Source organism: Oncorhynchus clarkii, chromosome 3 (assembly GCF_045791955.1).
Source record: "Oncorhynchus clarkii lewisi isolate Uvic-CL-2024 chromosome 3, UVic_Ocla_1.0, whole genome shotgun sequence".
NCBI lineage: Eukaryota > Metazoa > Chordata > Actinopteri > Salmoniformes > Salmonidae > Oncorhynchus > Oncorhynchus clarkii.
The window spans coordinates 87,421,308-87,439,676 of NC_092149.1; the positions used below are offsets into that span (position 1 = coordinate 87,421,308).

General features: G+C 46.9%; 1 protein-coding gene across 1 annotated transcript in view; it reads left to right on the forward strand.

Moving 5' to 3' along the window:
* Positions 1-18,369, forward strand: part of LOC139386317 (partitioning defective 3 homolog B-like) — a 193,207-nt gene that overhangs the window by 59,592 nt on the left and 115,246 nt on the right. The window contains exon 3 of the mRNA XM_071131843.1: positions 18,274-18,369. This exon is cut by the window's right edge and continues 70 nt beyond it. Within this exon, the coding sequence (XP_070987944.1) occupies positions 18,274-18,369 (96 nt within the window). The remainder of the gene's footprint in view (positions 1-18,273) is intronic.

The following is an 18,369-nucleotide window of genomic DNA, read 5'->3' on the forward strand; positions in this document are numbered from 1 at the left end:
AGAAATACACAGCGATACACAGAAATACACAGCGATACACAGCGATACACAGAAATACACAGCGATACACAGAAATACACAGCGATACACAGCGATACACAGCGATACACAGCGATACACAGCGATACTCAGAAATACACAGCGAAACACAAATACACAGCGATACACAGAAATACACAGCGATACACATAAATACACAGCGATACACAGAAATACACAGCGATACACAGAAATACACAGCAATACACAGAAATACACAGCGATACACAGCGATACACAGAAATACACAGCGATACACAGCGATACACAGAAATACACAGCGATACACAGAAATACACAGCGATACACAGAAATACACAGCGATACTCAGAAATACACAGCGATACTCAGAAATACACAGCGATACTCAGAAATACACAGCGATACACAGAAATACACAGCGATACACAGAAATACACAGCGATACACATAAATACACAGCGATACACAGAAATACACAGCGATACACAGAAATACACAGCAATACACAGAAATACACAGCACAAATAATTGAGGAATGCTTTTCTCTCTTATAGCCTGCAAAATGATAGTCTGAGATTGCACTATTCCCGAGTCCTCTTTCCTCCGTCAGGTGACTTTCACAGAATAACAGAATAGGAAAGGTTGTATTGAGTTTGAACATGCCATTCATTCCCTGTTGAGTTTGAGAAACAGGCTACATATCAGAAGCCGTTGACAAAACCGTTTTGCTCTCCTATGACCCTACAATATGACACACGGAGATAGCAGTGTCCCCCTCCTCTTATGACCCTACAATATGACACACGGAGATAGCAGTGCCCCCCTCCTCTTATGACCCTACAATATGACACACGGAGATAGCAGTGCCCCCCTCCTCTTATGACCCTACAATATGACACACGGAGATAGCAGTGTCCCTCTCTCCTATGACCCTACAATATGACACACGGAGATAGCAGTGCCCCCCTCCTCTTATGACCCTGCAATATGACACACGGAGATAGCAGTGCCCCCCTCCTCTTATGGCCCTACAATATGACATACGGAGATAGCAGTGTCCCCCTCTTATGACAGGTGGCTTTCACAGAATACAACTTTTTCCTAATTCTGTTCACTACTCGATGAGTCATTCCCTGTCGAGTTTGACAAATAGGCTACATGTGACGAAAACACAAGCTCCCCAACCCCAGAAAACTGGCTTCTGGCAAACAGAAACGTAATCAAACCCAGTTCAGAACTATTGCCTTTTTGAGTGAACTTTCTAGATGCTTTTCGTCCAACGCTTGTTGCTTTGAAACAATCAGAAAACACAAAACCAACATTTGCAAACTGAAAACAAAGTATATTTTGTCTCCTTTTAAAACGGTAGACTCATCGACTAATGGGCGGGTTTGACCTTGGACAAACAGGGTCAGCTGTTACAAAGTTAAAAGTGTGGCCAACTGTCACTAGAGATCCACAGGATACGACATCTTTATTTAGCCAAGCCTCAACACAACTGATTCAAACTAATCCCCTAATTTTGATATTTAATCTGGGGACTTCATCGTTAAGAGGACGTTGTCTACTAGTCGTCTCTTTCTCCTGACTCCGGTTCAGAGCATTCAGAAAGGATTCGGACCCCTTGACTGTTTTTACACATTTTGTTACGTTACAGCCTAATTCTAAAATGGATTAAATTGTTTTTTCCCTCACCAATCAACACACAATACCCCATAATGACATCACAATACCCCATAATGACACCACAATACCCCATAATGACATCACAATACCCCATAATGACACCACAATACCCCATAATGACATCACAATACCCCATAATGACATCACAATACCCCATAATGACATCACAATACCCCATAATGACATCACAATACCCCATAATGACATCACAATACCCCATAATGACATCACAATACCCCATGATGACATCACAATACCCCGTAATGACATCACAATACCCCGTAATGACATCACAATACCCCATGATGACATCACAATACCCCGTAATGACATCACAATACCCCATGATGACATCACAATACCCCATAATGACATCACAATACCCCGTAATGACATCACAATACCCCAGAATGATGACGCTAAAAACAGGATTCTAGAAATTGATGCAAATGTATTCTAAATAAAAAACTGAAATATCACATTTACATAAGTATTCAGACCCTTTACTCAGTACTTTGTTGAAGCACCTTTGGCAGTGATTACAGCCTCCAGTCTTCTTGGGTATGACTCTACAAGCTTGGTACACCTGTATTTGGGGAGTTTCTCCCATTCTTCTCTGCAGATCCTCTCAAGCTCTGTCAGGTTGGATGGGGAGCGTTGCTGCACAGCTGTTTTCAGGTTTCTCCAGAGATGTTTGGGATCTGGTTCAAGTCCAGGCTCTGACTGGCCCGGTCAAAGAGATTCAGAGACTTGTCCCGAAGCCACTCCTGCGTTGTTTTGGCTGTGTGCTTAGGGTGTTTGTCCTGTTGGAAGGTGAACCTTCACCCCAGTCTGAGGTCCCAAGCCACGGCTAGAGGAAGGGTATCCATCTGTCCTCTTCCCACACCACGGGTAAGGGAAGGGTATTCATCTGTCCTCTTCCCACACCACGGGTAAGGGAAGGGTATCCATATGTCCTCTTCCAACACCACGGGTAAGGGAAGGGTATCCATCTGTCCTCTTCCAACACCACGGGTAAGGGAAGGGTATCCATCTGTCCTCTTCCAACACCACGGGTAAGGGAAGGGTATCCATCTGTCCTCTTCCAACACCACGGGTAAGGGAAGGGTATCCATCTGTCCTCTTCCAACACCACGGGTAAGGGAAGGGTATCTATCTGTCCTCTTCAACATCCATCTGCCCTAACGCTAACGTGCTACTGAACAGTGAAACTAGCATATTGGCATGCATATTGATATTAACAGCAACGTATTCATCTAAACATATGTGTTTAGGCAAATCATTATTTAGCTAGCTAGCGATCACATTAATTGTGTAAAAATATGCTAGCTAATGTTTCATTCTAACCCATAAAACATGACATTGCTAACTAGGCATCAATTAGCTAACACAATTAAGTTTATCAGGAAGTTTATTACGTTGGACACTCATCGGACAACTTTGGTAGGTAGCTGGGTAGGTAGTTAGGTAGCTAGCTAGGTAGCTGGGTAGGTAGGTAGGTCGCTGGGTAGGTAGGTAGGTAGGTAGCTGGGTAGGTAGGTAGCTAGCTAGGTAGCTGGGTAGGTAGGTTGGTTTACGTTTTCCAACAGATTTCTAATCCCCCTTAATGGTCGTCAACGGTTACTGGTCTTTGAACTCGTGTGTTCACCCGAAACGGCCTCTGGTAAACTGTTTGTCACGAGTGGCGATAAATATTGTTTCTCCAGGTTTTTCACAGAATCAGATATATCATCTTTGAGAGAAGTGTTTGCCACCTTCTACAATGTATATATTTGTTATTGCCAAAGGTTTGCCGCAGATTCACCACTAGTGTCAAACTTCTAGCAAAATCTTTAGTGGCACGCTATTTAGTTTGCTGCAATTTTTTTGTTGTTGTTGTAAGGCCCGTCTTTTATCGAAACCAGTTAGAAAACCTCTTCACTCCCTGTAGAGTTAGAGAAATACACGTGTCATTGAGCAAGACGTTTCTACTTGGCTCTGTTTTATAGCGTACTTGTTATTTAGAAAAGCCTCCCTGTGCTTCCCAGCCCAGTCTTTATCCAGCTGTAACAGCATAACAGCCTTTGTGGTTTTTTGCTGACGGTGTAAAACCTAAGCACCCTGATTCATGCCACATTTATGTTAATGTAGTCTGGAGGGGAAACACTCAAACAGCCAATGGTTGTGTCCCAAATGGCACTCCATTCCGTATATGTAGGCCAGTGCACTAGGTCGTTAAATAGGGGACAATTTGGGATGAGTCCAGCATTGCCTAGGCATATTTAGAAGTTTGCAGGCAGCCAAACAGACAGCCCCTGAGCTACCTGTAAGACAGCCAGAAAAACAGACAGTCAGACAGACAGACAGACAGACCACCAAACAGACAGCCCTAAGCTACCTGTAAGACAGCCAAACAGACAGACAGACTGCCAGACAGACAGCCCCTCGGCTAACTTTAAGACAGCCAGACAGACAGCCAAACAGACAGCCAAACAGACAGCCAGCCCCTCGACTGCCTTTAAGACAGCCAAACAGACAGCCAGCCAAGCATACAGCCTCTCAGCTGCCTGTAAGACAGCCAAACAGCCAGACAGACAGCCTGATAGCCAGCCAAGCAGACAGCCACTCAGCTGCCTGTAAGACAGCCAAACAGCCAGACAGACAGCCTGATAGCCAGCCAAGCAGACAGACAGCCAAGCAAACATCCCCTCGGCTGCCTGTAAGACAGCCAAACAACCAGACAGACAGCCAGACAGCCAGCCAAGCAGACAGCCCCTCGGCTACCTGTAAGACAGCCAAACAACCAGACAGACAGCCAGACAGCCCCTCGGGCTACCTGTAAGAATAAATGAATGACTGGAAAGGGCATCCCCGTTAAGTCAACAATAGACCCAGGGAAAAAACTTCATCATGGAGGTTACCCTACCGACCGGTCATGGGTACTGGCGACAAAGCACTTTGTAACCTAGCTGGGAATGGGACAGACAGCTCTGGAGGCGGCTCATTTCAAATCAAATCAAATCAAATCAAATTGTATTTGTCACATACACATGGTTAGCAGATGTTAATGCGAGTGTAGCGAAATGCTTGTGCTTCTAGTTCCGACAATGCAGTAATAACAAGTAATCTAACTAACAATTCCAAAACTACTGTCTTGTACACAGTGTAAGGGGAAACATAATATGTACATAAGGATATATGAATGAGTGATCGTACAGAGCAGCATAGGCAAGATACAGTAGATGGTATCGAGTACAGTATGTACAAATGAGATGAGTATGTAAACAAAGTGGCATAGTTTAAAGTGGCTAGTGATACATGTATTACATAAGGATACAGTCGATGATATAGAGTACAGTATATACGTATGCATATGAGATGAATAATGTAGGGTAAGTAACATTATATAAGGTAGCATTGTTTAAAGTGGCTAGTGATATATTTACATCATTTCCCATCAATTCCCATTATTAAAGTGGCTGGAGTTGAGTCAGTGTCAGTGTGTTGGCAGCAGCCACTCAGTGTTAGTGGTGGCTGTTTAACAGTCTGATGGCCTTGAGATAGAAGCTGTTTTTCAGTCTCTCGGTCCCAGCTTTGATGCACCTGTACTGACCTCGCCTTCTGGATGATAGCGGGGTGAACAGGCAGTGGCTCGGGTGGTTGATGTCCTTGATGATCTTTATGGCCTTCCTGTGACATCGGGTGGTGTAGGTGTCCTGGAGGGCAGGTAGTTTGCCCCCGGTGATGCGTTGTGCAGACCTCACTACCCTCTGGAGAGCCTTACGGTTGAGGTCGGTGCAGTTGCCATACCAGGCGGTGATACAGCCCGCCAGGATGCTCTCGATTGTGCATCTGTAGAAGTTTGTGAGTGCTTTTGGTGACAAGCCAAATTTCTTCAGCCTCCTGAGGTTGAAGAGGCGCTGCTGCGCCTTCTTCACGATGCTGTCTGTGTGAGTGGACCAATTCAGTTTGTCTGTGATGTGTATGCCGAGGAACTTAAAACTTGCTACCCTCTCCACTACTGTTCCATCGATGTGGATAGGGGGGTGTTCCCTCTGCTGTTTCCTGAAGTCCACAATCATCTCCTTAGTTTTGTTGACGTTGAGTGTGAGGTTATTTTCCTGACACCACACTCCGAGGGCCCTCACCTCCTCCCTGTAGGCCGTCTCGTCGTTGTTGGTAATCAAGCCTACCACTGTTGTGTCGTCCGCAAACTTGATGATTGAGTTGGAGGCGTGCGTGGCCACGCAGTCGTGGGTGAACAGGGAGTACAGGAGAGGGCTCAGAACGCACCCTTGTGGGGCCCCAGTGTTGAGGATCAGCGGGGAGGAGATGTTGTTGCCTACCCTCACCACCTGGGGGCGGCCCGTCAGGAAGTCCAGTACCCAGTTGCACAGGGCGGGGTCGAGACCCAGGGTCTCGAGCTTGATGACGAGCTTGGAGGGTACTATGGTGTTGAATGCCGAGCTGTAGTCGATGAACAGCATTCTCACATAGGTATTCCTCTTGTCCAGATGGGTTAGGGCAGTGTGCAGTGTGGTTGAGATTGCATCGTCTGTGGACCTATTTGGGCGGTAAGCAAATTGGAGTGGGTCTAGGGTGTCAGGTAGGGTGGAGGTGATATGGTCCTTGACTAGTCTCTCAAAGCACTTCATGATGACGGATGTGAGTGCTACGGGGCGGTAGTCGTTTAGCTCAGTTACCTTAGCTTTCTTGGGAACAGGAACAATGGTGGCCCTCTTGAAGCATGTGGGAACAGCAGACTGGTATAGGGATTGATTGAATATGTCCGTAAACACACCGGCCAGCTGGTCTGCGCATGCTCTGAGGGCGCGGCTGGGGATGCCGTCTGGGCCTGCAGCCTTGCGAGGGTTAACACGTTTAAATGTCTTACTCACCTCGGCTGCAGTGAAGGAGAGACCGCATGTTTTCGTTGCAGGCCGTGTCAGTGGCACTGTATTGTCCTCAAAGCGGGCAAAAAAGTTATTTAGTCTGCCTGGGAGCAAGACATCCTGGTCCGTGACTGGGCTGGATTTCTTCCTGTAGTCCGTGATTGACTGTAGACCCTGCCACAGAGGCTGCATGTGGGATAATAATGTTGTCGTGTCCAACCCTGCTCGTTCCGTCGACTCCGCTACCGACAACTAGTCACCTATAGAGCCCATAACCTATAGAGCCCAATCCAAAATTAAATGTAACTATCTCGCAACAAAGCCTCCTTCACTCACGCTGCTAACCATACCCTCGTAAAACTGACTATCCTACCGATCCTTGACTTCGGCGATGTCATTCATAAAATAGCCTCCAACACTCTACTCAACAAATTGGATGTAGTCTCTCACAGTGCCATCTGTTTTGTCACCAAATCCCCATATACTACCCACCACTGCGACCTGTATGCTCTCGTTGGCTGGTCCTCGCTACATATTCATCACCAAACCCACTGGCTCCAGGTCATCTATAAGTCCTTGTTAGGAAAAGCTCTGCCTTATCTCAGCTCACTGGTCACCATAGCAACACCCACCCGTAGCACGCGCTCCAGCAGGTATATTTCACTGGTCACCATAGCAACACCCACCCGTAGCACGCGCTCCAGCAGGTATATTTCACTGGTCACCATAGCAACACCCACCCGTAGCACGCGCTCCAGCAGGTATATTTCACTGTTCACCATAGCAACACCCACCCGTAGCACGCGCTCCAGCAGGTATATTTCACTGGTCACCATAGCAACACCCACCCGTAGCACGCGCTCCAGCAGGTATATTTCACTGGTCACCATAGCAACACCCACCCGTAGCACACGCTCCAGCAGGTATATTTCACTGGTCACCATAGCAACACCCACCCGTAGCACGCGCTCCAGCAGGTATATCTCACCGGTCATCCCCAAAGCCAACTCCTCCTTTGGCCGCCTTTCCTTCCAGTTCTCTGCTGCCAATGAATGGAACAAACTGCAAAAATCACTGAAGCTGGAGACTTATATCTCCCTCTCTCACTTTAATCACCAGCTGTCAGAGCAGCTTACCGATCACTGCACCTGTACACAGCCCATCTGTAAATAGCCCACCCAAATACCTCATCCCCATATTGTTATGTATTTTTTCTTGCTCTGCTAAATGAACTACTGTAGCCCACAGCCATATGGCATAGCCGGACAACGCAGAGTAGGCTGTTCTATTCTTCTGAAATACATTTTCTTCATATCGTGCTTCTTCAGACCAGTCTAAAATAAATAATGGATGTATTGTGAAGGTTATATTATTTATTAGGCTTTTTAAAGGTCTGCATCGGTGGCTTGTAGGGAAGCTTTCAGGGAAGCTTTCAGGGAAGCTTTCAGGGAAGCTTTCAGGGAAGCTTTCAGGGAAGCTTTCAGGGAAGCTTTCAGGGAAGCTTTCAGGGAAGCTTTCAGGGAAGCTAGGAGATGCTAAATGTTCTTGGTTATCTACACGAACCCTTGTATAAATTATGAATCAGCAACATGCAAATTGCCTTTAATTATTTATTTACTAACTAACGAAATAATCACAGAAATACGTCACAAACAAACAGTAGATATTGGTTACTAACCATGATAGGAAAGAGTCCCTAGTGGGCTAAGCTGATATGACGGCTTGGTAGACAAAGGGAAGTGGCTGGGGACTGAGAGAGAGCCGGAAAGACAAAATGGATTCATTACACACAGTCTATAATTTTATTCATTGAAATGCTAATCCTTTGCCCATGAACGGCCACTCAATAGAAAATAAATTGCAAGTACGTATTTACGTCCGGATGTCGTTGCTGTCTTCTCTGTTGGAATCCGGTTCGTCTGCTAGAGAGTTCATCAGCGTCTCTCTGGTTGCGTTTCCCCCGAAGAGCAAATGATTTCCTTGTTGTTAGAATGGATTCTTCAGAGTACCCTAAGGAAATGTTCTCATAGAATAGATGTTTTGGCGGTTGTCTGTATTCTTGTCCTACGGAAAATGAAACTTTATGTCCACTTGTGAGAACATGGGAAGGATCTGTGGACACTTAAGGGACACTTGTGTTTCATTTGGTGACCTCACAAAGGACAGGAAACACACAACTCTATTTCTGAATGGGTACATTTCTCAATTAAGGTGTTTTCATCTAATTATTGTATACAATTAATGAGTAAAGATGAAACTATTTGTGAAATGATGTAATGTTAACCTTTTTAAATTGAGAGAATGAGAGAATTCCCTGTAAAGTTTAACTAGTCAGCGGTGAGCACAGGCATGATCTGGCGTCATGGAACCGCCCTTTTCTACTGTTACGAATAAAACCCCCTCCTGAGGAAATCCTCTTCAGACCACACGCGTACCTCGGTGTAAACTGAGGTGACACAGGTTTGAACCCACAGTGTGAGCTGTGATTGCGAATAGTTAAGACCACAAAAACCTCAGTGTAAGCGAAGGTTGCAATGGTTGTTGAATTCACAGGGGGTGTGGCCACTACACTAGTTCATCTCTATATGAAAATCCATACTCTCATGCAGAAGGTTAACATCACATCACATCTTTTCAGAAATAGTTTCATATTTAATCACATACGTTTCACAATATTTAGATGTAAACCTGACAGCTGGGAAATGTATCTTGTCCGGATGCCATCGCAGAGCCTGTTTCCTGTACCTTCACACACAAACACAGTGACATATTCAATACCACAAGTAACCATTTTCAATAGCTACATTGTTGGCCTATAAAGGAAATGTATTAAAGCAGCGTCTTATTTTGAGAGCAACGTTTGAAGACAAAAGTATTCCCTTTTGGAGGGGAAACAGAGGACAAGCCTAAAAGACTATAGAAGACTATAGGAAACATACAGTGGGGCAAAAATACTTATTTTCCACCATAATTTTCAAATAAATTCATTCTAATTCCTACAATGTGATTTTCTGGATTTTTTTTTCTCATTTTGTCTGTCATAGTTGAAGTGTACCTATGATGAAAATTACAGGCCTCTCTCATCTTTTTAAGTGGGAGAACTTGCACAATTGGTGGCTGACTAAATACTTTTTTTTACCCCACTGTATGTGTGCTTCCTGTACTCCATGAGATCACCGAATGAAACACACTCGTCATAACTGTCCCTTAAGTGTCCACGGACCATACCCACATTCCCAAAAGTAGAAATATTGTTTAATTCTCCCATTTTGGGGATTTAAGAGTTCGGCCAAGTGAAGTCCTTTGTTCTCTCTGTGCTCCCTCCCTCTCTTTCTGCATGACCAGGGGGAGATAGTCTCAACCAGGAATTTATGACCTGATATAACAAGACCTGGGTGTAGGAGAGAGAGGGGGGGGGGAGCCACGATCCACACCCAGTAAGGGCACCGTCATGACAGTACAGACTCCGTGAACATAGCCTTGCTATTAAGAGAGACCGCCATAGGCAGACCTGGCTCTCAAGAGAAGACAGGCTATGTGCACACTGCCCACAAAATGAGGTGGAAACTGAGCTGCACTTCCTAACCTCCTGTCCAAATGTATGACCATATTAGAGATACATATTTTCCTCTGATTACACAGACCCTCAAAGACTTTGAAAACCAATCAATCATTGATACACTCCCATATCTATTAGGCGAGATACAGCAATGTGCCATCACAGCAGCAAGATTTGTGGCCCGTTGCCACGAGAAAAAGACAAGCGGAGGAACACAAACAACATTGTAAACACCACCAATATGTATCTGTTTATTTATCTTCTTTATTTGTACTACAACTATTTGCATATTGCTAAAACACTATATATCTGAAAATATAACACTGTATATCTTTTTAAATGTAATACTTACTGTTAAATTCAAATAGTTTTTTGTTGATGTTTTGTCTTCTCACTTTTGTTTGTTTATTTCACTTGTTTTGGCTGTTTCCCATTCCAATACAGGCCCTTTGAATTGAGAGAGAGAGAGAGAGAGACTCGCCCTCTTTGTTCCCCTCTCTCTCTCTCTGTCTCTCTCTCTCTGTCTCTCTCTCTCTCTCTCTCTCTCTCTCTCTCTCTCTCTCTCTCTCTTTCTCTCTCTCTCTTTCTCTCTCTCTCTCTCTCTCTGTCTCTCTCTCTCTTTCTCTCTCTCTCTCTCTCTCTGTCTCTCTCTCTCTCTCTCTCTCTCTCTCTCTCTCTCTCTCTCTCTCTCTCTCTCTCTGTCTCTCTCTCTCTCTCTCTCTCTCTCTCTCTCTCTGTCTCTCTCTGTCTCTGTCTCTCTCTCTGTCTCTCTCTCTCTCTGTCTCTCTCTGTCTCTCTCTGTCTCTGTCTCTCTCTGTCTCTGTCTCTGTCTCTCTCTGTCTCTCTCTGTCTCTGTCTCTCTCTGTCTCTCTCTGTCTCTCTCTGTCTCTGTCTCTCTCTGTCTCTGTCTCTCTCTGTCTCTGTCTCTCTCTCTCTCTCTCTCTCTCTCTCTGTCTCTCTCTCTCTCTCTCTCTCTCTCTCTCTCTGTCTCTCTCTGTCTCTGTCTCTCTCTCTGTCTCTCTCTCTCTCTGTCTCTCTCTGTCTCTCTCTGTCTCTGTCTCTCTCTGTCTCTGTCTCTGTCTCTCTCTGTCTCTCTCTGTCTCTGTCTCTCTCTGTCTCTCTCTGTCTCTCTCTGTCTCTGTCTCTCTCTGTCTCTGTCTCTCTCTGTCTCTGTCTCTCTCTCTCTCTCTCTCACACACACATCTGATCTGATTTCATTTGCATGAAACAAGCTCAATTACAGACATATATGAATTCCTGTCTGCTTCTCTGTTTCTCTAAGTGTATTATTAAGGTCATTTGCCACCTGTTGCAGAGAAAGAGGATAAATTAGCTTCTCATTTTGCTATGGGCTTTGGCCTACTTGGTCATTTAGTATATGGAATCATGATTTATAGACATTAATAAAGTCACGTAGATACCGTAGCGAAAAATGATACACAATCATGATCAATCATTTTATATAATGGAATAATTACCCTGTTAGAAAACGAAAAGAGAAGCGTTTGAGGTCCGCTTCCCATTGTAGATAATCTCAATGAACAGTCCTCTCTTTGTACATCATCCGTCTCAATTAACAGTCCTCTCTTTGTAGATCATCCGTCTCAATGAACAGTCCTCTCTTTGTACATCATCCGTCTCAATGAACAGTCCTCTCTTTGTACATCATCCATCTCAATGAACAGTCCTCTCTTTGTACATCATCCGTCTCAATGAACAGTCCTCTCTTTGTACATCATCCGTCTCAATGAACAGTCCTCTCTTTGTAGATCATCCGTCTCAATGAACAGTCCTCTCTTTGTACATCATCCGTCTCAATTAACAGTCCTCTCTTTGTAGATCATCCGTCTCAATGAACAGTCCTCTCTTTGTACATCATCCGTCTCAATGAACAGTCCTCTCTTTGTACATCATCCATCTCAATGAACAGTCCTCTCTTTGTACATCATCCGTCTCAATGAACAGTCCTCTCTTTGTACATCATCCGTCTCAATGAACAGTCCTCTCTTTGTAGATCATCCGTCTCAATGAACAGTCCTCTCTTTGTAGATCATCCGTCTCAATGAACAGTCCTCTCTTTGTAGATCATAAATGTTACTTGTGAAGGTTGAGTTATTGTCGAGAGTTATTGTCTGTCATGGTGTCTGATGTTGTGTACCTTCACTCTGAGCTGAGACTGTCAACAGGGCTGACATGGATAACAGGGCTGACATGGATAACAGGGCTGACGTGGATAACAGGGCTGACAGGGATAACAGGGCTGACGTGGATAACAGGGCTGACGTGTCTGTATGAGAGAGTCTTACAGGTAATTGCCTGGTTCTATTCTGGGCCTCAGATTGTAAAGCACCTAGCTAGTGGAATCATAGAATCACAGTCACGGCGCTGGGAGGGGGGTTTAGCTATAAAGAGATCGTCAAAGATGCAAGTTTTTTAAAGAAGTGAGGTAGGGAAAGTAGATGTTGCCTTGTGTAGCTTCAACGTGGATGGTGTTGTCACCTAGCCCTAGTATTAAGGTATAGTTTGTGTCATTCTGCATCCTAATGTGTTGTTGTTGTCAGGGAGGAAAGGTGACGTTGAAATAGTGAGAGAGAATGGGGATCATGTCCCTGGGCTCGACACAGACGGATGGATGCTTACTGGGAGGACCACCGTTATGTTTACAATAAAGTAGACATTAGACAGAGAGAACACACCCACCCAACCCTCCATCTCTCTTCTCTGCCAGTGCAGATTGATGACATATGTTGTGTACCACGTACACCTCCCTCCTCCTCCTCCTCCTCCTCCTCTCCCTCCTCCTCCTCCCCCCCCCACTCCTCCTCCTCCCCCCCTTCCTCCTCCTCCTTCTCCTTCCCCCCCTTCCTCCTCCTCCTACCCACCCTTCCTCCCCCTCCTCCTCCTCCTCCTCCCTCCTCCTCCCCCCCCCTCCTCCTCCTCCCCTTCCTCCTCCTCCCCCTCCCCTTCCTCCTCCTCCCCCTCCTCCTCCTCCCTCAGCTTGCAAGGAGGAAGTGAGTCTCATGCTCTTCAAAAATAAATCAGCAGCCTTTCACATTGATCATGCCCCAGCCAGAGAAGGGGAGGGAAGATGGAGGAGAACTAGACAGGGGTACTTGGACAGGGCTAGGCTGTGCTTGGTGTAGGGGAGGGGAGGAGGGGAGGGGGGGGGGGGTTGGTGACGGTGGGATGGATTGCGGTATAGGAAGAAATGTCAGGGAGGTGATGTTTGTGAGACGGGCTGGAAGTAGTCTAAGATACGATATTGCTCTGGTATATTGGTAGGTTCTGGGCTGTGGTGTATTGGTAGGCTCTGGGCTGTGGTAAATTGGTAGGCTCTGGGCTGTGGTAAATTGGTAGGCTCTGGGCTGTGGTATATTGGTAGGCTCTGGGCTGTGGTGTATATTGGTAGGCTCTGGGCTGTGGTGTATATTGGTAGGTTCTGGGCTGTGGTATATTGGTAGGCTCTGGGCTGTGGTAAATTGGTAGGCTCTGGGCTGTGGTATATTGGTAGGCTCTGGGCTGTGGTAAATTGGTAGGCTCTGGGCTGTGGTATATTGGTAGGCTCTGGGCTGTGGTGTATATTGGTAGGCTCTGGGCTGTGGTGTATATTGGTAGGCTCTGGGCTGTGGTATATTGGTAGGCTCTGGGCTGTGGTGTATATTGGTAGGCTCTGGGCTGTGGTATATTGGTAGGCTCTGGGCTGTGGTATATATTGGTAGGCTCTGGGCTGGGGTATATTGGTAGGTTCTGGGCTGTGGTGTATATTGGTAGGCTCTGGGCTGGGGTATATTGGTATGCTCTGGGCTGTGGTGTATATTGGTAGGCTCTGGGCTGGGGTGTATATTGGTAGGCTCTGGGCTGTGGTGTATATTGGTAGGCTCTGGGCTGTGGTGTATATTGGTAGGCTCTGGGCTGGGGTGTATATTGGTAGGCTCTGGGCTGGGGTGTATTGGTAGGCTCTGGGCTGTGGTGTATATTGGTAGGCTCTGGGCTGGGGTATATTGGTAGGTTCTGGGCTGGGGTATATTGGTAGGCTCTGGGCTGGGGTATCTTGGTAGGTTTTGGGCTGGGGTATATTGGTAGGCTCTGGGCTGGGGTATATTGGTAGGTTTTGGGCTGGGGTATATTGGTAGGCTCTGGGCTGGGGTATATTGGTAGGCTCTGGGCTGGGGTATATTGGTAGGCTCTAGGCTGGGGTATATTGGTAGGCTCTGGGCTGTGGTATATTGGTAGGCTCTGGGCTGGGGTATATTGGTAGGTTCTGGGCTGGGGTATATTGGTAGGTTTTGGGCTGGGGTATATTGGTAGGCTCTGGGCTGGGGTATCTTGGTAGGCTCTGGGCTGGGGTATATTGGTAGGCTCTGGGCTGGGGTATATTGGTAGGCTCTGGGCTGGGGTATATTGGTAGGCTCTGGGCTGTGGTATATTGGTAGGCTCTGGGCTGTGGGGTATATTGGTAGGCTCTGGGCTGGGGTATATTGGTAGGTTCTGGGCTGGGGTATATTGGTAGGTTTTGGGCTGGGGTATATTGGTAGGTTCTGGGCTGTGGTAAATTGGTAGGCTCTGGGCTGGGGTATATTGGTAGGCTCTGGGCTGGTGTATATTGGTAGGCTCTGGGCTGTGGTATATTGGTAGGCTCTGGGCTGTGGTATATTGGTAGGCTCTGGGCTGTGGGGTATATTGGTAGGCTCTGGGCTGGGGTATATTGGTAGGTTCTGGGCTGGGGTATATTTTGGCCATGGTGACTTGTTCCCCAGTTCTCTCTGTATGTAATGTGTTGTTGATTTGTAGGTTTATACCTGCGTGTGGGTTTGGGCCGGGTGTGTGTGTGTGTTTACGTGCCAGTGCTTGCAGGAAGCCTCTGCCTTTGCTGGTAAAATCCTCTTTCTGTGTGCTGTGTGTATAGATGTATAAACACTGTGGTCCCTCTATTCAGCGGGCCCCACCCCTCACATGGAGCCTGGATGGCCCTAGAACACAAACACAAACCGTGTCCCGAATGGAACCCATATTGGCCCTGGTCTAAAGTAGTGCACTATATAGGGAATATGGTGCCATGGGGTTCTGGTCTAAAGTAGTGCACTATATAGGGAATAGGGTGCCATGGGGTTCTGGTCTAAAGTAGTGCACTATATAGGGAATAGGGTGCCATGGGGTTCTGGTCTAAAGTAGTGCACTATATAGGGAATAGGGTGCCATGGGGTTCTGAGCTAAAGTAGTGCACTATATAGGGAATAGGGTGCCATGGGGTTCTGGGCTAAAGTAGTGCACTATATAGGGAATAGGGTGCATTTTAGAGCACCCCCCATGCGCACACACACACACACACACACACACACACACACACACACACACACACACACACTGTACCTGACCTAGAGGTCCCTAGAACAGTGGTGTGGTGGTATTAACTGTAACTAACTGCGGAGTCAGTGGTCTGGTCACTAGGCGGAGGAGATAGAGGTGTGTATATATAACAGAGCCACTCACACAGACAGCTGACCTGATTGGACGACTTTCTGTAAATCGACATGCTGGGCTCCTTGGACGTTCTCTATAGTGTCCTGATCCACAAGGTAAACACTGTTTTGATACTTTAATGGCGCAGCAAATCCAAGTTGATTTAGCCGGGGGAGCTGTACAGATTACACTGTCTCTACTGTAGCTGGGGGAGCTGTACAGATAACACTGTCTCTACTGTAGCCGGGGGAGCTGTACAGATTACACTGTCTCTACTGTAGCCGGGGGAGCTGTACAGATTACACTCCCTCTACTGTAGCTGGGGGAGCTGTACAGATTACACTGTCTCTACTGTAGCTGGGGGAGCTGTACAGATTACACTGTCTCTACTGTAGCTGGGGGAGCTGTACAGATTACACTGTCTCTACTGTAGCCGGGGGAGCTGTACAGATTACACTGTCTCTACTGTAGCCGGGGGAGCTGTACAGATTACACTGTCTCTACTGTAGCCGGGGGAGCTGTACAGATTACACTCTCTCTACTGTAGCTGGGGGAGCTGTACAGATTACACTGTCTCTACTGTAGTCGGGGGAGCTGTACAGATTACACTGTCTCTACTGTAGCTGGGGGAGCTGTACAGATAACACTGTCTCTACTGTAGCTGGGGGAGCTGTACAGATTACACTGTCTCTACTGTAGCCGGGGGAGCTGTACAGATTACACTGTCTCTACTGTAGCTGGGGGAGCTGTACAGATTACACTGTCTCTACTGTAGCTGGGGGAGCTGTACAGATTACACTGTCTCTACTGTAGCCGGGGGAGCTGTACAGATTACACTGTCTCTACTGTAGCCGGGGGAGCTGTACAGATTACACTGTCTCTACTGTAGCTGGGGGAGCTGTACAGATTACACTGTCTCTACTGTAGCTGGGGGAGCTGTACAGATTACACTGTCTCTACTGTAGCTGGGGGAGCTGTACAGATTACACTGTCTCTACTGTAGCTGGGGGAGCTGTACAGATTACACTGTCTCTACTGTAGCTGGGGGAGCTGTACAGATTACACTGTCTCTACTGTAGCTGGGGGAGCTGTACAGATTACACTGTCTCTACTGTAGCTGGGGGAGCTGTACAGATTACACTGTCTCTACTGTAGCTGGGGGAGCTGTACAGATTACACTCTCTCTACTGTAGCTGGGGGAGCTGTACAGATAACACTGTCTCTACTGTAGCCGGGGGAGCTGTACAGATTACACTGTCTCTACTGTAGCCGGGGGAGCTGTACAGATAACACTGTCTCTACTGTAGCTGGGGGAGCTGTACAGATTACACTGTCTCTACTGTAGCTGGGGGAGCTGTACAGATTACACTGTCTCTACTGTAGCTGGGGGAGCTGTACAGATTACACTGTCTCTACTGTAGCCGGGGGAGCTGTACAGATTACACTGTCTCTACTGTAGCTGGGGGAGCTGTACAGATAACACTGTCTCTACTGTAGCTGGGGGAGCTGTACAGATTACACTGTCTCTACTGTAGCCGGGGGAGCTGTACAGATTACACTGTCTCTACTGTAGCTGGGGGAGCTGTACAGATTACACTGTCTCTACTGTAGCCGGGGGAGCTGTACAGATTACACTGTCTCTACTGTAGCTGGGGGAGCTGTACAGATTACACTGTCTCTACTGTAGCTGGGGGAGCTGTACAGATTACACTGTCTCTACTGTAGCTGGGGGAGCTGTACAGATTACACTGTCTCTACTGTAGCCGGGGGAGCTGTACAGATTACACTGTCTCTACTGTAGCTGGGGGAGCTGTACAGATTACACTGTCTCTACTGTAGCCGGGGGAGCTGTACAGATTACACTGTCTCTACTGTAGCCGGGGGAGCTGTACAGATTACACTGTCTCTACTGTAGCTGGGGGAGCTGTACAGATTACACTGTCTCTACTGTAGCTGGGGGAGCTGTACAGATTACACTGTCTCTACTGTAGCTGGGGGAGCTGTACATATTACACTGTCTCTACTGTAGTCTGAAGACATGATTGGCTAGTTGTCTCGGGGCCTATTTAAATCACAGCTACTGTAGTCTGAAGACATGATTGGCTAGTTGTCTCGGGCCTATTGAAATCACAGCTACTGTAGTCTGATGACATGATTGGCTAGTTGTCTCGGGGCCTATTGAAATCACAGCTACTGTGTTGCTCAAACCTCTGTCACCATCTTCTATTGTGTTTCCTGTGTTTTTCTGACTTTTGATGAGCAGTGTGAAATAAAAGCTCTCTCCTCCTTTCTCCTCTCCTCTCCTCTCTCCTCCTTTCTCCTCTCCTCTCCTCTCTCCTCCTTTCTCCTCCTTTCTCCTCTCCTCTCTCCTCCTTTCTCCTCTCTCCTCCTTTCTCCTCTCTTCTCTCTGTTCTCTCCTCTCTTCTCCTTTCTCCTCTCCTCCTTTCTCCTCTCCTCTCCTCTCTCCTCCTTTCTCCTCCTCTCTCCTCCTTTCTCCTCTCCTCTCTCCTCCTTTCTCCTCTCTCCTCCTTTCTCCTCTCTTCTCTCTGTTCTCTCCTCTCCTCCTTTCTCCTCTCTCTCTCTCTCTCTCTCTCTCTCTCTCTCTCTCTCTCTCCTCTCCTCTCCTCTCCCTCTCCCTCTCTCCATCCCTATCTCCATCCCTATCTCTCTGTTTAGCTGATGGCCGTCTATGAGGAGCAGGAGGCCCAGCGGAGAGGAGCTGTGAGTCCCAGAGCAGGAGTAACAGGAAGAAACAGCCAAGACCCCTATGAC